This window comes from Myodes glareolus, chromosome 17, assembly GCF_982192425.1.
Source record: "Myodes glareolus chromosome 17, mMyoGla1.1, whole genome shotgun sequence".
In the NCBI taxonomy this organism is placed as follows: Eukaryota; Metazoa; Chordata; class Mammalia; order Rodentia; family Cricetidae; genus Myodes; species Myodes glareolus.
The window spans coordinates 60,757,215-60,783,336 of NC_142042.1; the positions used below are offsets into that span (position 1 = coordinate 60,757,215).

At 46.9% G+C, this 26,122-nt stretch overlaps 1 protein-coding gene, 2 non-coding genes and 1 pseudogene across 3 annotated transcripts; 2 read left to right on the top strand and 2 right to left on the bottom strand.

The window, feature by feature from the left end:
* Positions 1-2,945: 2,945 nt before the first annotated feature.
* On the bottom strand, positions 2,946-3,019 carry Trnan-guu (transfer RNA asparagine (anticodon GUU)). Its single transcript has one exon. It is a non-coding gene; the product is annotated as a tRNA-Asn (tRNA).
* A 4,121-nt stretch (positions 3,020-7,140) lies between these two features.
* On the top strand, positions 7,141-7,214 carry Trnan-guu (transfer RNA asparagine (anticodon GUU)). The gene has a single exon. It is a non-coding gene; the product is annotated as a tRNA-Asn (tRNA).
* A 4,295-nt stretch (positions 7,215-11,509) lies between these two features.
* On the bottom strand, positions 11,510-20,935 carry LOC146891293 (disks large homolog 5-like). Its single transcript, XM_087897744.1, has 7 exons — positions 20,739-20,935; positions 19,596-19,755; positions 17,929-18,060; positions 17,191-17,374; positions 13,438-13,553; positions 12,510-12,601; positions 11,510-12,344 (listed from the first exon to the last, which is right to left on the bottom strand). The coding sequence occupies exons 1-7, from the start codon at positions 20,869-20,871 to the stop codon at positions 12,223-12,225; spliced, it is 939 nt and encodes a 312-aa protein (XP_087753870.1). The 5' UTR covers positions 20,872-20,935; the 3' UTR covers positions 11,510-12,222.
* Positions 14,029-14,517, top strand: LOC146891294 (large ribosomal subunit protein eL32 pseudogene; annotated as a pseudogene).
* Positions 20,936-26,122: the final 5,187 nt, after the last annotated feature.

Genomic DNA, 26,122 nt, shown 5'->3' on the forward strand with positions numbered 1-26,122 from the left:
CGTGGTCTTGTCTGAAAATAGTAGCAAAACAACAGCAATAAAACAACAAAGTAACCATTACTATTGTAATGATGATGGCGATGATAAAATTAACCCGCAAATGTCTCCAAAACTTCGCCTCATTTACGCCTAACTCGTTAAAGAAGAATCCAGCCAGTGGTTTTGGAGTCGTGGGAGAACTGGGGTCCAACCGAGTCTTCCTGGAGAAAATGCAGCTCTGAGCAGCCCACAGAGCCTTCCGGCTTCCCCCCATCCCCTCATCTCACCCAGGCCCCTTAGAGACTCTAAGACGACTCTTAGCTGGACACATTGTTCCCTGATCCTCGGGATAGTAAATTATTCATTCACACATAAAAATAAGTGAAAGTTCCAAAATGAGGACCGCTTAAATGGTGTGTATCAAAAAAGGCAATGATTTGTATCAAAAGATTGATGGTGTTTGCAAGAAAATATACATCTTTACTGGCACACACACAAGCATGTTGGGAATGATATCCAAGAGAGTAAGAGTCTTATAATGAAAGGGCTCACTGTGGGCTCTGCATTGTGGGTGAAACGAAGAAAGTTCCTTTCAAAACAGTGGGAACAAAGAGAACACTGTATGAACTTCTGCGAAGGGAGATGAGAGGAGACAAATAGTCAAGGATCAGTTGACATCCATCTTTTCTACGGTGCCGACGCTTCTAGCCTGAACCAACCTGCCCTCAGACCATGCTGGTTTCTTGGTTCACTAGAACCAAACAGCATACAGCGTGAAGAAGCTGTAGGAGCGGATCTAACATGCCATAGCTTTGCTTTTCTGTCTTTTTCTCTTCCTGAGCAAACACTCTACTACTGAGGTTTTGTTTTGTTTTGTTTTACTTTGTTTGGTCCTTTTGGGGGGCATTGGAGACCCCAGGGCTTCCAAGTTGATTGGGTAAACTCCCCCACCAAACGCCTTTTACCTTTTTTTTTTTTTTTTTTTTTTTTTTGCCTTGACTTCAGTGATGAACGCTTTTTGCTTTTTGAGACAAGAGCCCAGGGTGGACCTGTCTAGCCTTGGAGATACGGTGCCTCTGTGTCAGCCTCCCCAGTTGGAAATCTTTTTTTTAATCTTTTTTTAATCTTTTTTTTTTTATCTAGACGGCGAGAAGGATGGAGCAAGGTTAAAAAAGGAAAGTTGTCAAGAACTGGAGTCACTATTGGAGTTGACAAAGGGGTGACACTTGTCACACGTGTGACTGGGACAGTGCTCTACTTCGGCTCAGAAGTGACGGCGGAAGGGGTGAGGATGTGTGCGCATGCGGAAGAGGTGAGGATGTGTGCGTAGACGGAGTCGTGCGCTGGACCTCCAGCCTCAGCCTCCCAACTGCTGATTCTTTTTTCTTCCCCTTGGAGACTGACGATGTAGCCCAGGCTGGCCTCGAAATCACAGACACCCTCCTGCCTCTGCCTCCCTAGTGCTGATATAAAAGGTGTTTGTTCTCATGCCCAGCAACGTTTTTATTTTCAACAGAACAGCCTGAGGTGCTGTAGCCAGACCACCTCTAACCTGGCAGCAGTCGAAGGCATTTTGCTGTTGTTTTCTGTCTTTTTCTTTTTTATATATATACATATTTTATTGATATTTATTGAGCTCTACATTTTTCTCTGCTCCCCTCCCTGCCTGTCCCCCCCCTTCGATCCTCCCCCAAGGTCCCCATGCTCCCAATTTACTCAGGAGATCTTGTCTTTTTCTACTTTCTACTTCCCATGTAGATTAGATATATGTAAGTCTCTCTTAGGGTCCGCACTATTGCCTAAATTCTCTGGGATTGTGGTTTGTAGGCTGGCTTTCTTTGCTTTATGTTTAAAACCACCTAGGAGTGAGTACATGTGATAATTGTCTTTCTGTGTCTGGATTACCTCACTCAAAATAATGTTTTCTAGCTCCATCCATTTTCCAGCAAAATTCAAGTTGTCGTTAATGTTTTCTGCTGTGTAATACTTCATCGTGTAAATGTACCACATTTTCCTTATCTATTCTTCGGTCGAGGGGCATTTAGGTTGTTTCCAGGTTCTGGCTCTGACAAACAAAACTGCTATGAACATAGCTGAGCACATGTCCTTGTGGCACAATTGAGCATCCTTTGGATATATACCCAAAAGTGGTATTACTGGGTCTTGAGGAAGGTTGTTTCCTAACTTTCTGAGAACTCACCACACTGACATCCAAAGAGGTTGTACCAGCTTGCATTCCCACCAGCAATGCAGAAGTGTTCCCTTTCCCCCATTTTCTGTCTTTTTCAATGACTAGGGAGAAACATATCAAGGCCTTTAACAGATGTGAGGGTTGCCAGTAGAAGGGTCGCTATCAGGGCCTTCCTGGTCTATACGTAAGGGCAGGCTTAGCAATGAATAAAGCTCTGTCTTAAAATAAAAAGTGAAAACCCCACCTCAAAAAAGAAAATAAAAAAGGTGAGTGAACAAGTTTAATCCCCTCCCTAACCCCTTAAAAAGAGAGCGAGCAAGAGAGAAAAGGGGAGTAAGACTGAGGTAGATATGACAGTAATGCTGCAGCTGGAAAGAACTCTAGTGGCCAATATTTAATGAACACTGATTTATGTGCTCAAATGCTTTTCAAGCTTTTCTCATCAAATATTGAATGGATCTGTAAAGGAAGTATTCCGATTAACCCTTTCCTATAGTTGGGGAAAGTGAATAATTTGTTCAAAGTCGTATCCTGAGGGAAATGAGAGCGGACTTGACGGAGGACGAGAAGGCTTAGTGCACACGCATGAAATCTGAAGCAGAGAAACAAGTGGTACTGGAGTCCTACGGCCCCAAGACGCGTGTTATTCGCGGTTTAAGGGCTTCCGCAGATCTGAGTCTTTGCATCGCATAATACTTGCGCCACACTATCTAAGGACTCAAGATGAGGTGTTTGATAAATCATTTAGATTTATAAATGAGTAGGCAAAAGGTGCCGTCCCTGGGTGGGCTCGAACCACCAACCTTTCGGTTAACAGCCGAACGCGCTAACCGATTGCGCCACAGAGACATGTAGGAATCCGGCTGTAATTTCATTTGCTAATCTTAGAATGTGCTTTTGAGCTTGGAGCTGGCGTGTCACCCACGTTTTCGTGGTCTGTCCCACTCCCAGGCCTCCTAAAGTAAAAACTACACCGAAGCGAGTTTCTCAAGTTTGCATATTAATCCGGTTTAAATCAGCTCGGAGCCACAGACCTCCCAGTACCGGGTTCCAGCTTTTAAGCCTCCAAAGTCGTCTGCCCTCTAGTGGTGTCCCCGCCCCCCCTCACAAGCGCTGAGACAAGTTGAACCTCACTCAGCACGCCTCCCCCCTACCACTCCCGCCCCCACTCCCCCTCCCCTTCCCCTTCCCCCGTAGGTCCTCTCTCTGTCGAACGCAGGTCTGGTCCAGCCACTCTGAAGCCTCAACTCAGTTTACTAACCCTCAGCCTGCTCCACCTGCTGGTCAAACGTTGTCACTACATCTAAATATTTTCCCACAACCCAGGCATCCGAACATTGATTGACTCCACTTGATGCTCAAATATCATCACTACATCTATACACACAATGCAAGGACGCTCGGAAATCCTGATAAGTCGCTTGGGAGTCTTTAAACGGTAGACTAAACTATTGGAAAAGATTCCAAAGGACAATCTTAAAACCTTTGCCTGGGCAATGATTGGGAATCTCACAATGCAGGGAATTAGGGTCCTGCTCACTGCTAATAGGGACGGGATGCTTGAAAAGCTAATTTTGGAGATAAACAACTTAGCTGGGAGATATACTACTCAGTCATATATATAGTGGTATCATTAAAGTTTTCACAGCCTCTGTTGTGATCCAGCTGTCCTCACTCCCCCTGACTGACAGCGGGACCTTGTGGTCTGTAATTGACAAGGGTGTTTGTGTTCTTTCTGGCCGGTGGGTCTCCACAGAAGGAGTAGAGGTATAAAAGGTTGCTGGGCAAAATAAAGGTTGCTGTTCTTCCACCTGAAAAGAAGCCTCCGTTTCTCAGTCCCGGCACCTCACCCCTGCCAGTCTTGGCTATCCAGGCTGCACTGGCTGCAGCAACCTCTTAATATAGTAACTGACTCTCAATATGCAGAAAGATTTGTTTTACATATTGAAACCATGGAACTTATTCCTGATGCTTCAGAATTCATTATTCATACAATTACAGGAAATAATGAGGAATAGGAATCATCCTATGTATATAAAACACATCAGATCCCATGCAGGTCTACCAAGACGTTTAACACAAGGTAATGATGAAATCAATCAGTTATTAGTGAAGGACTCCGAGTCTTTAACATGACTGTGGGCAAGACAGGTTGCAGAAGAGGCCAGCAGGATGTATGCCCCTGACCTCAACCATAGTTACTGGCAAAAACACAGAATGTTTCCACTTGGTAACAAGCCAATCAGAACTAAGACTAACATGTTCCAGGTGTAGTTTGCTGATAAAGACAGAATGCAACAACCGCCACAGAACGGCAATTTCCTTTCAGCCATAGCGGACCAGTCAATCAACTCAAGCCAAGCACCCCTGGCCCAAGTAGACACCAATCCTAGGTCTGTAACGGGAGATTTCAAAACCCCTACCCCCCCCTTGCTCTAAAAACAATAAATTGCCTGCCCCACTGCTGTTCGAGGTCTCTCCTGGTCCACCTCTGCACTGGACGGACAGAGGACCCAAGGTCGAAGTCATAATAAAGACTCTCTGCTTTTGCATTTGAACTCGGTCTCTTTTCGTATATATGGATGCCAGGGGCTGAGGTGTTGCCTTAACCCAAACACATTGTAGAAGAGAAATTGCATGTATGATGTCGTGATTAATGGTACGATTATCTGTAAACCTTAAATTGCTGTATTATGTCTGCACGTGGGCTAAAGAGGTTTTAAGGGGGTCAGGCACGGTGGTACAAAGCTCTTATTGCCATCACTATGTAGACAGACCCTGTCTGGGGCAGGGGTGGGGTCTGGTGGGGGAGCAGAGAGGCAGAGAAGGACAGAGAGATTTTAAAGGGACAGAGAGACTGCTTACAGGCAAAGGCAAGGGCACTTGCCGTCAGGTCTGACTATCCAAGAGCTTGATCCACGGAGCAGGCATGGCAGAAAGCGATCCGACTGCCACAAACTGTCCGCTGGCCTCCACATGCGAGTCATGGCTCAGACACATCTGCCCATTCGCAACATACGCAACACAGAAAAGAGTACTTATTTATTTTGTGTATGTGTGTTTTTGTGCCTGATTGTACATGTGCACAACACACATGCAGGAGCCTGAGGAGGCCGAGAGAGGGCACAGTGGATCCCCTGGACCAGGAACACGGACTCGGGTCACCCCAAATACCATGTCCCGACATAGTGTCAGTCTCATGGTGTTTCTGTAGAAGAGAACAGAGAAATCCATACATCAAGAGCCTTGTAAAATGCAGTGGTGGAGACCTGAGGCAGGCGGGTTCCAGCGAAGCTAGAGACCTCTGCTGTAGGGCTGGCTCTTTTGCCGCCTGGCTTCTCTGACTTCCTATTGGCAGAAGACAGGGGTCTGCCTGTACATAAACCAGCGACAAGGTTGTTAGTGCATGGCGGTGAGCAGCCATTAGCTATTGGGGGGTTAGAGATCATTCAAGATGATTTGTCTCTGTCCCGCAACACTCCATTCAACTCTCAGCAAGGAAGAAAGTCCACTATGGGATGGGAGTGATGTCACTCTTGGGTGCCAGTTGGGGACGCGGTCTATGTAGATGAAGGTCGCGCAGGGGCTGCCACGCGAGGGATTTTCAGTGCGTCGTGAAAGGGAGTGTCAATCTGCGGGTGGCAGCGGGGGCGTGGCATCGGGTGCGCGTCTGGGACGTTCTGGAGTATGCGCGGCCAAGTGACCATGCATTCAGAGCACAGGGTCGGTGGGGCTGAGTCATGGCTGAGGGAAAGTAATGCACACTCACCCATCTAAGTGAGCACCGTCAACACGTCTTTGGTTTTTTTCAGGCGAGGGTGACAGAATTGCATTAGTGTTGTGCTGTCCCCTGCGATTTCCCCAAATTTGGGAAACTCGACTGCATAATTTTTTATTAATTTGCCACTGCGTTTGTGGTCTCGGCTTATGCCATTTCCTCATATTTGGTACCCTTCGTTCCTTTCTTTTTTCTTTCTTATATGTTTTTCTGTCTTCCTTTTTTTTTTTTTTTAATGCCTGTGTTTTTGCCTATCCTTGTCAAGAAAACAAAGACATCGGCCTTAGAATTGGCATCTTTAGGAAATTATGTCCTGGGTTAGTGAGAACATTCCTTCAGGTCTGGAGTTTTTGTCTTAAAGTCCAGGAACACTTGTAGGAAGCTCTGTCTCAAATTTTGGTTTGAGACTTCAGAATTTCCTTAATTCGTTCCTGCACTTAACATGCACCAGACCCGGGCTCGGCACCAGGACACCCCTAACTGAAAGACAGAAGCCATTGCAAGGAAGCAATTCTTCTGATTCATTCAAAACAAAACAAAGCACCCCTCGTTATTTTATTGTCTTCCTAACATAAATTGGCTTCCAACTGCATCAGCTGAGATCAAAAGCACCTTTCTCTCGAATATGCCCTGAGGCTCTGCCGGGCTCCGCCTCCTCTGGTCCCCGCGGGCATAGCCCCCAATCCCACCCCCTGGCCACCCTCGCCCCCGTCGGTCCCTCTCCTCTCCCTGTCAAGTTCGTCCATCTTCAACCCATCCGGACTCCCTGAGCACTGGCACTGTAGTCGCCGCCTTTCCCACGCCGTTCGCCGAGGCTCCAACACACACCTGGGGTGACCATCTCCTCACGCGTCCGTGCTCGTGGTCTGCAAAGGACCGGACCCTAAAGCGCACTTGGGCTCCTTCGTGGAGTCCTGCTGGGTGCCCGGAACGCGAGTCCGCGAGTCCGCCAGCGTGAAGTCCCCGGAGGCCACGACCACTGGGTGGCGGCGGGGTCCCAGCGTCCAGGAGTCTCTGGGTTCATAACGTTGGCACGAGCTCAGGAAGCTGCAGCGGGGCACTCGGGATGCCCGGCCTGTTGGCTTGAGGTCTCGTGCTCCGGATGCTCGGCCGTGGGCCAGCGGGTAGCCCAGGTGTGGCTGCTGCGGTGACTCCTGGCTCACCAAGGCGACCTGTCAGAGGTTTACGGACTGTCTCTGTGGCGCAATCGGTTAGCGCGTTCGGCTGTTAACCGAAAGGTTGGTGGTTCAAGCCCACCCAGGGACGTCAGCCTTTAGGCTTTTAACAGACAACTTTCCATATTTACAGCACACTTGTGTGCTGACTTGCCAACTGGAAAATACACACTCCTTCTACATTCTTCTCAGAAGTTTACAAAGTCCACGAAAAACCCTAGATCCTGTACTTAAGGCCTGGCCTGGCCTGTCACGGGCTGTTGTCTATTTATATAGCCTGGCTTCTGGCAGGGAAAATAGCAAAGTCAATTTGTATTTTTTTTTTTTTTGATGGGAGGAGGTGCGGTGAGGAGGGGGACACCTGTGTATAACCCCCTCCTACTGTCTTTGGTTTATTTGGGGATGGGTAGAGTGGGAATCCTTTCTTAATAAAGGAGGATTATGGACAGCAAGTCACCAAAATACAGGAAACGGGCCAGATTGAAATAAAATGGATAACCTTTACACCACTGGCTAAAGATAACGCATATGACATGGGCGACCACAAAGTAATTCCTAATCACAATAGCCTAGAACCGATTTCTTGCGAAAACCCTGTGGTGTGTGCTGCAGCCAGCGCAACCTGGATAGCCAAGACAAGACTGGCAGGGGGTGGGGTGCCGGGATTGACACGCGGAGGCTTCTTTTCAGGTGGAAGAACAGCAACCTTTATTTTGCCCAGCGACGTTTTATATCTCTACTCCTTCTGTGGAGACCCACCGGCCAGAAAGAAGACAAACATCCTTATCAATAACAGACCACAAGGAAGTTCCCCTGTCGGTCATGGGGAGTGAGGGCAGCTGGATCACAACAGTGTGGAAACACCAAAATACATCACAGAAACGGGCAGCCCAGGCCGTGTATGGTAAGAAGTCTAGGGACTGGAGGTGATGGTTTTGGCCTCTGCAGGTGAGCAGCCTCTAGGGAACGCTCTGGACCGCTGGTTGCTCCCCAGCTCTTAGGAAGGACCTCAAAGCAGTTCGCCCCCCATGTCCCCAGGTGCTCAGCCATGGTGGAGAGGAGGGCAATGGAGGGATATCAGGTGCTGGAGGGAAATACTGCACCTGCAAGACTGGCATCGCCCCACCGACTTCACAGTTAGCGACCACCCTCACCACCCAGCCGAGGCACGGACGCATGCACTCCATGCTGCTCGCAAAGCAGCGGTACTGGAGAAATCACTTCTGCAGGACATACAGGTGCAAAGGAAGCCTCGGAAACCGGTCCACGCTGAGCACCTACAGTCCAGTGAGTGGCTCCCTGTGATCATATAGTGCTTAGTACTCAGCCTTGTGGCCGCAGCAACCTCAATTCGAATCTGAATCACAACAATTATCGTCTTTCCTGTCTGACATGCTGCTTTCTTGCCCCCTGCACCCCACGCCTAGCTAATGTCTTGACACAGACTCCAGTCTCCCTAGTTCAAGTCCCGCGGACATGGAGGAACTCAAACACTATTAGTACAGTTTGCGGTTTGGACTCTTCACTGTCAATCACGCTGTCTCACGTGGACTCACAAAATCACCTTCACTGTCAATCACCCTAAGACCCAGGGCACCATCTTTGAGCAACACCCCTACCCCGGGTTTTGGTCGTGTCAGCATGATGCAGGGTCTGAATGTTCCTATCTGGTATTTGTCTCAGTAATAACACATTAAGTGGGAAAGTTTGTTTTCTATGTCCTGCCCTCCCCTTTTTGTGTCTCCTCCCCCATTACTAGTAATGGAATCTCAACTGGCCATCTCCTTCACCAGGCAGGGATTCCAGTGGTAGGACTGGGCTGCATTCAATTCAGTTGTCGGCCAAGGGTGCCCCATGGAAATCTCCAAACCACCCAGGCTGCTGCTAAGACACAGGGCTACTCTCCAGAAACTGCCAGGGGGTCCCATTGCTGAGGTAACATCCACACATGGAAGTCAAGCGGGTCACACAGAAAGCCTGCATCCCTACCTTCTAGTTTCTTGGGTTAGGGAGGGTCCTCTGCGGGCTATCGAAAGAGAAAAGCAGATGCCAACCAACCCAATGCAAAAACTCTTGACCTACAAAATGTCCTGTCTACAAAATATGAAGGACAATGGTGGCACAGAACTTGTGGGAATAGCTCACCAGTGTCTGAATTTACTTAAGGCACATTCCACAAGAAGGAACCCACACCCAACACATGCATGTATAGCCAAGAACCAGAGTAGATATTAGATAGATAGATAGAAGATAGAGAGATAAATAGATATAAAAGACCTGAATAAATCCAGACCCCTCTAGCACAAAAAATAGAGCCAAAAATCTAAGCAGGGAGAGAAGAATCAAAAATCTAGATTAACCGGTTCAGTGACTCTGTTTCAGGAACTAGCTGAAGATAAAGTTAGATTATAATCTTGAGAAACAGGGAGTTACCCCCTTGTGATTATCACTGGTATTTTCAGAATTTTTCAATGTTCATTGGTATTTTTGGGATTTTCCAATGCCGCCCTCCCTACCCCCTTTGGATGGTTTCTTCCCTTAAATACTCCTTCTCCCAGCTACTCAGGTTCAAACTCTATACCTCTGTGTGGGAAATAAGTTTCAGCCCCAGTACCCTGTTTCCTGTCCTGTCAATAAACCTTGTGCAATTGCAGCAAGGACAGTCTCTTGTGAGTTCTTGGGTGGTCATGTTATCCTGAGACTTGAGTGAGAGTTTCCCCACTCCAGAGGTCTTTCAGATTTATATATGTATATATAGTAGATAGCCCAGTAGTAGACAGCCCAGAGACCTAGGGTAAAACCAAACACTACTGGTTTATAAAAAAATTTTTTTTTACCCTATGTCTCTGGGTACCTACTACTGGGCTATCATCTATCTATCTATCTATCTATCTCTCTGTCTGTCTGTCTACCTATCAACCATCTCTCTCCTTTTTTATAGTCTTGCACAGAAACACTCTCAACAGGAGGTCTGAGGCCCCTGATACAGGCTCCTTTTACTCCAGCTAATCATAAGGCTCCTCATAATATTGCTTAGTTAGGCTATCAAAAGGACTTCCTTACCCCACCTCTACCCCTAGTAGGGTCTTCTCAAATTCTGCATTTGATTAGACAGTCCTAACCTGCATTGTCAACCTAGATGAGAGGTGAAGAAATCCGTTCCAATCAGGCAGTGATGCTGGGGCAGGGTCCTGAACCTATGTGAGCCCTGCATGAATGCATGGCAGCCTAAGACATTAGCATGCCTACTCCATGTACCTGTCCCTACAGGTCTCAAGAAACTTCTGTCCTTGGTTGAAGGTGATCCAATCTATTGATAGAGCACATATGACTGGGAGGACAAAGTCAAGTGCAGGGACTGGAGAGATGGCTCATGCATTAAGTGACTCAGGAGACCCAGTGACAGCAAACAAACCTCTTTTAATGTGCTTTCCAAGTGGAAATCACTGCCCTCATCTGGCCACTGAGGGAATTGCATGCAGATGGTGGCAAAGCACCCACAAGTAAAAATAAAAGCACCACAAAATGACCCAACATGTCTTGGAGGACATAATTTCTGCTGTGCGGTTATCATTTTTGCATATCACTCACGTTTCAAGAAAACCATAGGCGGATTGCTTTGCTTTTCCTGATTTCTTTTGTACATTCCTTTGTTGAATGTTCTCATTTCCTGAGAGGCCAGGAACAATGTACTTGAGTGATGTCGAATGCCCCTCTGTATGCTGTGAATATGTTTTACAAGCATTTTTTAATAAAGAGGCTGATTTGGCCAAGGGTCAGGCAGAATATAACTATGTAAATCCTAACAGAGATACAGAGAAGAGGAAGGCAGAGTCCAGGAGATGCCATGTAGCCACCAGAGGAGTGGGGTGTCAGAGAATTAGTGATAAATCATAGCCATGTGGCCATACACAGGTTAATAGAAATGGGTTAAAGTAAGAACTAGCTAGTAATAAGCCTGAGTCACTGGCTAAACAATTATAATTATTATTAAGCCTCAGAATAATTTTTTATAAGCATCCACAGGACCGGGCAGAACACAGGAGAGCTTCCAGCTACAGTTAGTTGTGTTTCCCTTTAGTTTGGTCTGCGTGATGATTTCATGAACATGTTGTACAGTGTGTGCCCACATTCTACTGGAGCTAAATGCATGACCCCGAGGATGCAATATGTCTAGTCTTTCTGTAGACTAGTGGGTATACACGGAGCAGGCCATGCCATCTGTATTCATATCCAAGGTGCCATCTGCCTGTGTAGACCATGGCTGGGAAATCATTGTGCAGCCCATGTTACCTGGAACTTGCTGATACAGATCCACGCCTGTGAGTTGTGGGTTTGCAGGAGTGTGACAGCTCACCTGACTAAAGAAGAGTCTTAAGAGTGAAATGTTGAAAATAGTTTTTTATTCATAACATTCATTTAATCAGGGGGGCTTTAAGACTGCGGTCATTAAAGACAGTGTGTAACCTTAACAAACTATTAAAACAATGGAAATAATAAAAGAAATAACAAAAATAACAAAAACTTACACTAAAATGAAGAAAACCAAAAAACTAATGCACAGATACCCCGAGATATAAAGCTAACCAAGCCAAAGCAATTTAAACATAAGCAAAACAACCAACCAAATAAAATTAAGCAAAATTCCCACTTTTCCTTGGAAGATTCTTTAAGAAAAGGCAAATCAATAACATGAGCCAGGAGGCAGCGAATTAGTCTCTGTAGTGAATTATCATCAGCAACACTTGTGTGTGATGTGGGGTCAGTGTCAGCTCCGCACTAGAGAGAGAATCTAAGACTTTTGGATGTGGTCTGGACAGCAGTGTGACAGAGTCTTCCTTGTCAGATTCCACATCACACATGGAGTCATCTTGCCAAAGCCCTTGACAGTAGCTGACAGAATAACTCTTGCTCACCCACATATCTCCCTCCATGTTGTTTTGTTCACTTGCTGATAGATGTAAGGCTTCTGAATAATGTGTGGGGTGTCCTCTGAGTCTCAACCTTATTTCTGATGCAGTCTTTTCTCTAAAAATTGTGAGCCAATGGAGGTTGATCAGATTGTGGCTGGATCCTCTGATGACCGGTTGATATTTGCCTCAATGCTCACAGGAGAAAGGACATGGCTTTTTCAGAGGAGGCCTGGATCCTGGAGAGTAGAATGTCATGCCTTCAAGGTGTCTCTGGTTTCCTCCAGCCTTCTCAGTTCTCTTATGAGGTGCTGTCAGAGAAGAAATGGAAATCAGACATAGAAACAGTCTCTCTGGGGCACAGACAATAAAATAATCAGGGCCTCTTCACCACTAGCAAAGAAAAGTCAAGGAAGACAATCCACACCGTGAATCCTGTGGTTGGTGGGAATGGGGCTCAATGCTGGCTCACTTGCCTGGCACATAGCCCTCCTGCTGCAGCAGCTCCATCTGCAGGAGGCTCTCCTGGGCTGTGGTCTGTTCCAGTTCATGCTGGAGATGTTCAAACCTAGAGGAGGAAGGCAACTGGTACACAGGCCTGGTGGGGCACTGACATATCAGCTTTTGAGCCCCCACCAGCTGAACAACCCAGCGCCACCTTTCAGCTGAGCTCATCCCCTGTTTCCCCAAGGGAAAAGGGTCAGAGGCCCCTGGGCTGGATATTTCTTCATGTTTAAAAACTGTTAAAAGTTGAACTGTAAAATACGCTATGCTGGACTTGAAAAAACAGCATGTTTTTCCAATAGTCCAAAAACAATATTCTGGAGTTATATCAATGTCTGAGACAGATATTCATGACCTTGATTAGATACCAGGTCAATGTGAACAACCTTTAAAACTCTATGTCTGCCCTCTAGTGGAGCCTACACAACACTGCAGAGAAGGCTTTGATTATTTCTACAGCTCAGAACCTCCATGGGGTTAATTTGTCAACTCCTAATCTGTTTATGGCCAGAGTAAATCTTCTCATAGGGAAATGATGAACCCCTCAGAGCCTGCACCCAGCAGGAGTGTGCTGCTTTCAAATCAGCCTAAGACTAGAAAATTATCTCTAAATATGATGTTCGTAATGGAAAATAAAGTGGCAGGGGACACAGTGTCCTTCACAACTGACCTCTTCCTTCACACAAGGGAAGAAGGAAACACAACCCCTATAAGATAAAAACCAAAAAAATTGTTTCTTGGACAAAAGATCCAGGTGATTAGCCAACTCGATACTCTGAGGTAATCTTTCCCTGGATGAGTGGGGAGCCTTAGCAAATAGACTAAAACCCAAAGAGGTCAAAGATCCCGAAACAGAGGATCCACTAGACTACAACTGCTTCTGTCAGTCCGTGCTCCTACCTCGTCTGGGACTCAGTGAAGTGATGCTGCAGCTTTACTGCCAAGTCCCTTTGCTGGGTAACCAGTTCCTTCCGCTTCAGCAGGGATTGAAGGTGTTCCTCCAGTCTCTGATGTTCCTGTTCATTAGAAGATTGTGTTCTTAGGGCAGGGTTGTCTGCACACACATACGCATGTCTGCATACATATACACAAACATACATAAACACACACACTCCCGATCATCACAAGTACTCGGATGCACACATACAAGCACACTGCACCATATCCACATGTGTAGTTCCTAGCTAACACTAATGGAAGAAGAGATCACCTGGGGTCCTATAAAGAAGACAGTTAACTTTCATTAGGCCACCCCCGTCTTCTAAACCAGGCACAGAGATGTGGTGATGTGGTGAGGATTGTGTACTTTGTCTCTGTTTGATCATTTTTCATTTTATTTCTACTTTATATGTGTGGGTGTTTGCTGGCCTGTGTGTCTGTGTGTCTATGCACCACATGCACGCCTGGTTCCTGGGAGAAGAACACAGGGGCAGAGCAGTCAATGTAGTGCTTGCCTTAGAAACCCAGGGCACGTCTTCCTCGGCGCTACCTGCGAGGTGGCCGCCATCTCCTTTACGGCATCATGGCTGCCCTCCGACCTCTGGTGAAGCCGAAGATCGTCAAAAAGAGAACCAAGAAGTTCATCCGGCACCAGTCAGATCGATATGTCAAGATTAAGCAAAACTGGTGGAAACCCAGAGGCATTGACAACAGGGTGTGGAGAAGATTCAAGGGCCAGATGCTGATGCCCAACATTGGTTACGGGAGCAACAAGAAAACCAAGCACATGCTGCCTAGCGGCTTCCGGAAATTTCTGGTCCACAACGTCAAGGAGCTGGAGGTGCTGCTGATGCGCAACAAATCTTACTGTGCTGAGATGGCTCACAATGTTTCTTCCAAGAACCGAAAAGCCATCGTAGAAAGAGCAGCACAGCTGGCCATCAGCGTCACCAGTCCCAACGCCAGGCTGCGCAGTGAAGAGAATGAGTAGATGGCTTGCATGCGTGTTTTATTTGTGTTTAAATAAAACCACAAAAACTGCCGACTTGGTTAAAAAAAAAAAAGAAACCCAGGGCTCAAAATGGTGGATGCCAGGGTTCCTCAACCAGTTTTGCAAGATTGCATAACAAGTTTTCCAGTCTGTACATTAAAGGCTTAGTTCCGTGGTACAGGACCCCTGCCTGATGGTGGACCAGACCCTTGCTCTCACTCAGTGCTTCCCAGTGACTCCAAGTAGGGCAGCTTCCTCCAACAGGATCTCTCAAAACCACAGGTTATCTCATTTTGGGCCCAACGAGTTCAAGAAATGAGTTCAGAAAACCAGAAAATCTCTACACCCAGGATTAAAATAAACCTTTGCGTCCCAAAAGATGATTGTGTCAGGAATTGATCTAAGTAACAGAAGAAGGCTGACTCATGGCCTAATGAGTGCAAGAATTACGTCATGCTTCACAATATTCCACGGAAGGGCTTGTCTTTATTGAATTTTTACTCATCAATGATTGGTATTTGAATATTTTTTGGTTTGACATTGCTCTGTGGAATGTTTCTATAACCCGGGTGTCCCATAGATTCTTTGTGACCCTAACTGCTCCTTCTGGGATCACTGGGTCATCTGGAGACTGCAATCCAAGTATCTGAAAAATTATACATAGCTTCTCACAGGACTACACCATTTTACACCACCAGCAATATCTGAGGGTCCTGATTTCTGCCCAACACCATCAGGCCAACTTTATCTCAGTGTAAAGAAGCTTGGAATGAAAGCAGCTTCTGAGCGCTGCAGACACAACATGCAGTGAGTGCTTTAGACTAGGATGAGCCTAAGTGAGCTGCACTAAGACAGCTGTTCTCACAGCTCAGCATGGCTATGGGACTTCTGCTGGGGGGAGACACCTCTGCAGTTCAGAATCTCTTACATGATAAAATCCAGGCCAAGATCCAAGATCCAAATTAGCCAAGTTTGGACAAAGGTGAAAGGAAAATGTCGGCAGGAAATGATGAGGAGAACAAAACAGGATGCAGAAAAGTCGTCCGTGGGCAGAGATGGACACACATCCTCATCCGGGCTTTCTTGCTCTCAGGCCCCTTGATTTCCCCTCAACAGCCTCTCTCTCACCTTCATGTCCTTCGTTACCTTGGTTTTCCCCAAAGGATTTTTTTCCAGATGAACATTTATGCCTCTACAACACCTGAAAAACTTTCAGCTTGCATCAGTTTTGTGGTCCTTATGCAGGTTAGCTGTGTGGACATGCCAAAAGATGGGCAGCTCCATGTGCGCTGTGACTGATGCAAACTGATGCTAACCAGAGCAGGAAGAGTACTTTCCATTAACATGAAAGATGTCCATCATTCCATGAGTGAGTATACATATAGAGGCTCAGTCACATATTCTCAAATCCACAACAATACATATAAGCACAAAACACACACACACACACACACACACACACACACACACACACACACACACCCTTCCTGAACCCAGAAAAGCAGAGAAGACTAGAGTGTTGCAGCATCTTTCCTGCTGCAGGGGGAGGTAGCGGGTCCTCAGTGATGTCTCTCAGTGCTCTTAGACTCAGTCAGGCTTCTGCCCTAGACTGTCCCCTTCCAGGAAAGTTCTTCATCTCAAGACTCACTGATCATACAGGTGTGTGAAAACCTCTGCACACCTGAGCTTGACCAGAAAAGACCAAGTCCCAAAGGAAGAGGCTGCACATGAAGCCTCCCGATAGCTCTAAGCTGACCCATTAAGTCTCCTAAGAAACCTTACCCAGGCTCCTCCAGAGAAGACCTTGATAGCACCAGAGAATGCTCTTGACCCAACAACTTTGGACCATCACACAGGGCATATAATATGAAAATAGCCCCAGATCAGTCAATAGGAGCCTAGTGATGTCACCAGAGTGCAGCACTCTGTACAACTATGAGGGGAATCTGTGCTAAGACATAACCATGCACATGATAGAGTGAGCATAAAATGTCAGCAAAGAGACAGACTGCCCGGTTGTGTGTTTGAAGCCAATGAGACAAACCAGACATTTCCTGGGAGGTTACCTTAGTTCTGTAAAAGGAAAGAAGTCTACCTTTTACTTTTAAAATAGCTCTGGGGTTTGAAATTTTTTTATTACAAAACTCATTAATTCCAAAGTTAAAAATGTGTAAAAGTTGAGAGAAAACACCGAGTCATTCTCTTTCTTACCAAACAAACCAGTTAGCAATAAGATGAGATAGAAAAAGATAGGAAGCTCTCCCTGTGAGGAGACAGGAGATCCAAAGAGCTCTGGCCTGGTAGATTAAGCAGAACAAAAATACTCTGTTCTAGTGAGCAAATGATCCACAGGCCCTTGTCCTCACTCACTCACTCACTCACTCACTCACTCACTCACTCACTCAAAGCTCTAGGATTCTCCCTATGGGGCTCCCAGCATTGAACCCTTCCTACTGTACTGACATGTAGGTGTCAGTGACATGTGATTTATGAATCTCCTTCAAAGAACTGCAGCTTCTACCAGAGCAGAGTGGTTTGTTTGCCAGTCAGATTGTGTCTTCCAAGAGGTAACTCCCCAGAAAGACTGTGAAGGATCCCAGAAATGAACTCTGAGATGGAGCGTAGGTGGTCAGCTGGGTAACTGACTGAACGGTTACATGACGGTGTACATATGTGTGTTTGGTTAGATAGGTGGGCAGCTTGCTCCTGCTGCCTCAGCTTACCTGCTGCTGCTTTGTCAAGAGGTCATAGATCTTCTCATAGGCCTCCTCATGGAGCCTCTTTGTCTCCTCACAGGACTCTTGCAGGACAATCTGCTCCTGCTGCAGCTTTCTGTTGTCCTCTTTCAACATGTCCACTCTTTCCTTCATCTGTGTGTTTTCCCTCAGAGGCGGGCTGTGGAGGGTGCTTAACCATCACAAACAATGATGAGCTCCAGTCCACCTCCATCTGCCACTCCGACCTACTAATACCACCTTCCCTGCAAGGTCCCATGTCCTCAGAGAGCCCCAGACTGCAGCCCACATTAGCCATGCCAGTATCACCCAGGTGATGTAGCTCTGATAACAGGATTCTGTACGCCCAACAAGCACCGGTCTTACACTGATCATGGTATTGGGAGACCATCATCAGGTATAGAGCAAACATGGTCTGAGGGAGGACGTAGGACCCAAGAGGAATACATTCCACATCTGTGTCCAAAGCAACAGGCTCTGTAAGCCCCTGTCAGAGTCCCAGAGACCATTCATGGTGCAAACCATGTATTCTATCAAAAAGCTCTGGAAGCTGACAGGACACTGTTGGGAGGGGCTCTCTGACTCCTTGCACTCTGGAGAAATCAGTCTGGGAGGACAAGTACAAGAGAAACAAGCTAGGACCACAGCCCTCACTTTGGTTCAAAGAGAAATAAGTGCAGCAGCTGTCCTTCCGAAGTGCGGGGTCCCGGCCAATCAGACACTCACCGGTAGGAGTTGGTCTTCTCAGTCAGCTCCTTGCACTTGGAAGAGTCCTGACTAATTTCCTTGGGGAATTTCTCCAGCTCTGATGTCTCCTTCTGATGATCCATTTTCAGCTCCTCATGCTCCAAATTCTGCCTGTGGCAGAGCATGGACCCAGGAACAAAGAACCCCATGAACACAGTCATCAGCACCCCATGAACACATGAATTGAGGCTGTGTCTTGGATTATCCTAGTGCACTGGGTGTCACATCCTGAATCCTAGGTACTAGGACCTATTGGTGTTTATTACACTTGCTAAGCTGCCCCAGGGCTAGAAAGGCAGAGCGTCAAGAGGGAGACAGACAGGGCTACATGAGCTTCCTCAGTAGGCCTGGAGGGACAGACTAGCTCTTTTTAAGATGTCCCAGGAATCTGTGCTATGTGTCTGGGCGTTTCTGAAAACTCTGATGACATATCTCCTGTCTTCAGAAACAAAATGTTTATTCTGTGTTCCTGTTTTCACAAGGATACCCAGAACTCACAATCAGGAGAACGTACAGTACAATCACTCTATTAACTCCCCAGAGAATTTCATTCAATCACCAAGGTGGGCACCAAGAATGAGGGCAGGGATGCTCAAAGTGGGACTCCAGGGCCTCAACACTTACATCGCCTGAAACTCTGAGACAGACAAATCCTCAGCCCTGCTGCCAATCTCTGACTCACAGGATCTGGACGGACACACACACTGTAAGGGAACCCCTCAGAGACAGTACAGAACGCACGCAGACACCACAGAACAAAGGAAATTTATTGACTCAGAACAGTAATCACGGAGTTGGGGGGGTATTCCTGTTTCAGGCAAAGGCTGAGAGCAAGCAACTGGTGTTTTTTTCAGCACTGGGTTTTTAAGGAGATAAGGGGAAATCTGTGCTAGGATGAGTTGGTGAGACCTGATTGGACAGCCAAGCCAGAATAGCCAAAAAATGAATTTTGGTTGCTGTATCTTGGTGTTTGGTTTCAGAAATGAGTCAGTGGCCAAATAAGGGAATAAACCTTGGGGACAATTTTAGGAATTCAATTTAATGTTTTACCAAGGGAGAGGGAAGTGAAAAGGGCAAAACCTGCCACTGCCATATTGGCAATGTTTGGGCCTGTTAGCCCTTCACACACACAAACCCGTATACAATTAGGATGCCAGAGACATGCAGGTAGGTGGCATTATTTCAGAGTACAAGGAACAAAAGCAGAGAGGTGCCAGGATGAGTTCCAGGCCTTCCAGTCACACACTGAGATGGACCAAGTGGGCCCAGGCCCTGCTCCCAGAGCAACCAGCAAGAAATTCCCCAGTCAAATACAAAGACTCCCATGAACTCAGCACCCAGCATCTCCCACAAACCAACACCTGTTCAGGCCTCTTTGAAATGCATGCTGTGAGCTTACACACTACTACTCCATTCATAGAATGTGAATCAGGCCACGGGCTCTGCTTTTCATTGGGAGAAAGCAGAACAGCTTGTGTCCCCATCTCTCTCTCACCCAGGCTTCAGTTCTGTCTCTCAGATGCACTTGGGAAAAGTAGTTTGGGCAGGAGGACACCTTGGAGGTGCAGCCTCCACTGATATGAGGAATGCTGGGGTGGACACAGGGGAGACAAGACAGTCACCAGAGAACTGGACATAATGACTACCTGTTGTTCACATCATTGTTGGTATAATTGGCCAGGATTGCACGAAGTTCATTCCTTTCGTTGATCATCATCTGAAGCTGAAGGGTCAATTCATCGACCTTGTTCATCTGCTGTCCCTGTTTAGTGAGGGAGGCTGAGGTCTGTGTCTTTCCAGTACTCCCTGTAGGTAGATAAACATCAGTTAATTTGTGCAGTTGGATGGTACAGGGCCATGAGAGACCATGTTGAGTCCCCAAAAGAGGCCTGAGGAAGAGGGAATGCATTAGCACACTGAAGACCCCACAGAACAGAACAACTATCCTCAAGTTGGGACCCATAAGCCATGTCTCTTTTGCCAATCACTGTCACTAGATATGTCCATCAATGTTGGGGAATATTATTTTCATGTGTATGACTTTTCTTTATGCTGCATTTAATTTTGTGAAGCTGTTTTACTGTGCCTGTCTATAACACCTGAGCATCCTAATAAAGAGATGAACAGCCAATAGTGACACAGGAGCAGGGATAGGCGGGACTTGCAGGCAGAGAGTATAAATAGAACGTGAATTCTGGGAGGAGAATAAGGAGGAGCCCAACAACAAAAGGGAGGACTTCTGGGATCAGACACCAGCTCACTCAGCAGCCATGGAGTAAGAGTGAAAGGAAGATTTCCAGAAGAGAAAGATACAACCCTAGAGGCAAAAGGGAGTCAGGATAATTTAAGACAGGAAGAGCTCACAAGAAACACACCAAGCTAAGGGCAGGCATTCATAAGAAAGAAGAAGCCTCTGTGTGTGATTTATTTGAGAGCTTGTCTGGGAGACGTAACTCTCCCTCTTTTTAGTGACACACAAGCAAAAGAAACCCAGTGCCAGTGAACGACAGAAGAGAACTGGAACCACTGTGGTCCCTCTGTGCTTCCCATGCAGACACTGAGGGAAAGCAGAGGGCCCTCAGCACAGCAGTTGAAGCCTTGACCATCCCTGGCTCTCTGCCAAACACAGCATCAGAAATCCTCGACGCTGGGTCTTCTCTTTAGTAACTCAGAAAAGCAGAAAGGACCATCGCTTCCCAGAAACTCCCACCTCCTGAGTCCCACTCCTGAAAGGATCAACTTAAGCCTTCCTCCTTCAGGAATCTCTCTGTCCCCTGCCCAGGACTCACTGTGCTTTCTCCAGAACCATTTATTTCTTGATGTTTGACTCGGAGACTGAAGGCCATCTTCCCTGTGCCTCTCTCGGGTCTCCCTGCGCTCTCCATCCTGTCTCCCAAGCAGCCTGTTCAGTCGTGTCAGCATGGCTGTGGGTGAACCACACAGGCACTGAACGAATGCCTCAAGGGCAGTTGGCGTTGCCACAACACTGGTGACATCACAGAATTCCAGGCTCTCCAGGATACAGTAGAATGTCCAGGTGGGGGACTGCTGATGTCATATGATACAGCTATTAACCCCTGCTAACTACTTCACCCAAAAGTGACCTGAAACTAAGGTGCCATTTCCAAGAGCCTCTCTGGGGCCACCGGGGAAGCCACAATGTTCCTCATATTCCTGACTCCTCCACCTGTGTCTGGTTCTTGCGACTTCCATGCCTCCCCACCTCCTCACCTCAAACATACATCATGACATGTGAATTTATGGGTCACTCCAGTTCTCAGATATTTGAGTCAAGTTCTTCTTTGCTATAGCAGATGGTTTTCCTGACACTTGAGGCCCCAGAGCAATGCTGAAGTTTCATCCATACCATTAGTGTTTCATGCAAGAACTTGCAGCCATAAACGGTGCTGAGCAAATCAGTCCTGTCCAGGCTGCCTAATGACTGTGTGACTGTGGGAATGCACCTTTGCATGGCACCCCAGGTGGTTAGTGTCATTCACCTCCCTCGTGGCCACATTCTCATGATAGTGATCCAATACCAGACCCTGGGGATACTGGAGAGGTGTTCATTGATCAGAAAGGAAGATGTATGAGACACGAGGCTGTCATTCCAGTGTTGGGGGTACAGCATAGGAAGATCAGGAGTTCTAGACCAACCTGGACTACAGAAACTCTGGCACAAAGAAGACAGGCAGACCAGGATGGGAGCTCAGTTGTTGGAGGTCTTCCCTAGGAGACATTAAACCCCCAGCTCCATTTCAGCACCATGTAAACATGCCTTGAAATCCAGGAAGGAAGGGAGATCACAGCTTAAAAGTTAGCCTTAGCTGCATGGTGAGATGGAGGCCAGCCTGGGATACATGAGAACTGTTTTGAGAGAGAGAGAGAGAGAGAGAGAGAGAGAGAGAGAGAGAGAGAGAGAGAACTGTCTTATCAGGACACAGGCAGGGAGACTCCAGGCAGGGAGATTTGCTTTGAGAGATGGAGAGATGGGTGACAGAATTTGTGGCAGTTGGTAATTAGTGTGGCCCAGTGCAGACTTGGAGGGGTGCTGTCTCCAGGGTACCTTATCCCCCCCCGATGGTGAGAGTGGTGTCAGGAACGAAGAACGGAATTATCTGAGCCCTGTTGTGGACTCAGGGTAAGCTCCACAGGGACCTTCTCACCATGTTCAGCTGCAAGAGACAGAAGGCCACAGTGACCCCTAGGACTTGTTAGTAGAATCCCAGAACCACTGCATGTAGAACACACCGTGTACCTTCCTGGGCATCTAGAAGTGGGTGTTGGGCTGTTGTAACTGGCTACAGTCTACATGGTTAAAAGCAGCAGGGATGGAATTTTCTGGTTCTGGTGACCAAAAGTCCCAAGTCCTGGAGACTGTCTTCTTCAGAGGCTCCTCCCGCCTCTTCCAGGATCTGGGACTTGAATGGCCTGTGGCTCCGGTCACATCCCACCAGTCTCCATCTATACTTTCCTCAGAATTTTTGTGTTCTTTATTATGTCTTTGTTTGAGACACGGTCGTGATGAGTAGCCCTGCTGGTCTGAACTTCTAACCCCCTGCCTCAGCCTCGCTAGTGCAGGGTCAGTCGTGGGGCTATAGCTCAGAGGTAGCATGTTAGTCCAGTGTGTGTGAGGTCTTCGTTTCCATTCCCAGTGCTGGAGAAAACCCCACAAGGCCTTATGTGACCTTTTTCTCCTTCTGAGGCTGACCACCCACCAAGGTCCATCAATCAATTATTGAAGTTCAGTTATCCAAAGCCCCCGTTGACTCACCAAATCAACCTGCCCAATTCAAATTAAAGACCTCATCCTAACATAAGGATTTTCACTTCACCTTCACAAATCATCATTTTTTTATGTGCTATGTCTATCTCCTCTCGATCCAGAATCAGTTCTTTGAGCCTCCAGAAAAATATCCCTATCTGCTTCCCTTGTTCTTTTTCCCTTCTCCCTAATCCCCTATCTCCTGTGTCTCATTTTTATTTCCTACCCTCTGTGTCTCTGGGTCAAATAAGTATCTTGTGTGTAAAGACCTTGGTCTTGGGGTGTCCTGATTTGAAACTTTTCCTTTCAGTTGGTGTTCAAACACTGCAGAATAAATGGGGTTCTCATGTCCCCCATGAGTGTCAAGTCTGTCTTGTGTGATGTTTGCTTCACCATACACCCCAGGTGGTGATTGAGAATGAGTCTGATTGCGGAGTGCGGGCAGGTCAGTCCAGCACACAAAATGTGATGGCTGCAGGGACAGGAAATTGATACTAGCCTGGGCTACATAGCGAGACCCTGTCCTACACACAGTTATTTCAATTGTGGTAGACACACAATTAAACTGTCATCTGTTTTTAGAGGCACCCTTCACTACCATAAAAACATCTATATTCATCAGGGTCCTGGGGATGTACATCTTTCATCCTAGCACTCAGGAGATCAGCAGAGGCAGGCAGATCTCTAAATTCCAGGCCAGCCTGGTCTACATAGTGAGTTACAGGACAGCCAGGGCTACAGAGAGGAAAAAGAGTCTATGCATTAAACAGCTAAAGAGAAAGGTTTGTGGTTAAGAGCACTGACTGCTCTTGCAGATGATACAGGTTCGGTTCCCATCACCTACATGGAGACTCACATCTGTCTAACTCCAGGTCCTGGGGATCCTACTTTCTTTTCTGATCTCACAGGCACCAAACAACCATGAGGCCCACATATATGCTATGTGATGTATATGTGTGTGTGTGTTCATATGTTGCCAGAAACAAATCGTAAAAGTGCTTCCATTAAGACTGAAGACTTATGTTCAATGTCCAGATAGATACAGATAGATACAGATAGATAATAGTAGATAGTCCAGTTACTTAAGATAAAACCAAACAGTACTTTTACCCTTCATTTCTGGGCTATCCACTACTGGGCTATCTATCTATCTATCTATCTATCTATCTATCTATCTATCTATCTATCTATCTCCTCCTCCTCCTCCTCCTCCTCCTCCTCCTCCTCCTCCTCCTCCTCCTTCTTCTTCTTCTTCTTCTTCTCTCTCTCTCTCTCTCTCTCTCTCTCTCTCTCTCTCTCTCTCTGATGTGGGAATCCCCTCTGTGTGGTGTGATTACCATTAATGAATAATGAAACTGCTTTGAACCTCTAGCAAGGCAGAACTTAGGTAGGCAGGGAAAACCAGGCTGAATGCTGACAAAAAAGAAAGGCAGAATCAGAGAGATGCCATCGATTCACTGCTGGAGATAGAAGTTCTGAAACTTTGCTGGTAGGCCACAACCTTGTGCTGATATACAGATTAATAGAAATGGGTGAAATCAATGTAAAAGCTAGCCAATAAGAAACTAGAATGGGCCAAGCAGTGCTTTAATTAATATAGTTTTTGTGCGGTTATTTTGGTTCTGGGAAGCTGGGACGAACAAGCAGCCTCTTTTCTCCAACATCTATCTATCTATCTATCTATCTATCTATCTATCTATCTATCTATCTATCTATCTATCTATCTATCTATCTATCAAACTATCTATCTACTCTGATTCTTAGTTTCTCAAGCAAGTGCTTGGTGTGGAGTCCTTCTTGTGGAGTGGGCCTTAAGTCAATTCAGAAATCGGTTGACTGTTCCCCCAAGTATTTTGTAGGCAGGACATTTTGTAGGTCAAGGGTTTTATGACTGGGTTGGTTGGCAAGTGCTTTTCTCTTTCAATAGCACTCAGAGGACCCTCCCTAACCCAAGGAACTAGAAGGTAGGGATGCAGGCTTCCTGTATGACCCAGCTTGACTTCCCCATGTTCCATGTGTGGATGTTACCTCAGCTATGGGACCCCCTGGCAGTTTCTGGAGAGTAGCCCTGTGTCCCAGCAGCAGCCTGGGTGGTTTGGAGATTTCCATGGGGCACCCTTGGCCAACAACTGAACTGAATGCAGCCCAGTCCTACCACTGGAATCCCTGCCTGGTGAAGGAGATGGCCAGTTGAGACTCCATTACTAGGAGCCATCACTAGTGATGGGGGTGGGGGTCACATAAAGGGAAGGGCAGGACATAGAAAAAAAGCTTTTCCACTTAATGTGTTATTACTAAGACAAATACCAGATAGGAACATTCAGACCCTGCATCATGCTAACATGACCAAAACCAGAGATAGGGGTCTCACTCAAAGATGGTGCTTCCTATGCCCTGGGTCTTAGGGTGATTGACAGTGAAGACGATTTTTGTGAGTCCACGTGAGACAGCGTGATTGACAGCGATGAGTCCAAGCTACAAACTGTAATAATGGTGTTTGAGTTCCTCCATGTCAGCGGAACTTGAACTAGGGAGACTGGAGTCTGTGTCAAGACATTAGATAGGCGTGCGGTGCATGGGGCAAGAAAGCAACATTCCAGACCAGATGGGAAGGACGATAATTGTGTTGATGTGGATTTTAGCCATGGTTGCTCCAGCCACAACACAGAGTACTACATGCCAAGCAATGCGCCCTAAAGTGGATGCTTACCCAAGCCTCAGTAACGCTCAGCCCGGCGCCGACCGGTTTCCGAGGCTTCCTTCAATCGGCCTGTCCTGCAGAAGTGATTTCTCCAAAGCTGCTGCGCTTGGAATGGTGGCAAGTGGTACGCGTCCATGTCTCGGTTTGGTGGTGAGGGCAGTCGCTGTGAAGTCGGTGGGTCGATGCCACTCTTGTAGGTGCAGTATTTCCCTCCAGCACCTGATAGTCCTCCATCGTCCTTCTCTCCGCGGTGGCTGGGGCACCTGGGGAGGGCACACACTGCTCTGGGGTCCTTCAGAAGAGCTGGAGAGCAAACCAGCGGTCCAGAGACTTCCCTAGATGCTGCCCGCCTACAGTGTCCGAAGCCATCGCTACCAGTCCTTGAACTCCTTACTAAACATGGCTTGGCCTGCCCGTTTCTGTGATTTATTTTGGCGTTTTCACACCACATGGTTTTTGAAATAAGTCAGTTCTAGAGGTTGTGATTATGAATTACGTTGTCTTCACCCTTGTCATATGTGTATCTTTAGCCGGTTGTGTAAAGTTTACCCATTTTATTAAAATCTGGCCCGTTTCCTGTGCTTTGGTGACTTGTTTTCTATACTTTCCTATTATTAATAAAGGATTCCCGCTGGGCAGTGGTGGCGCACGCCTTTAATCCCAGCACTCAGGAGGCAGAGGCAGGCGAATCTCTCTGAGTTCGAGGC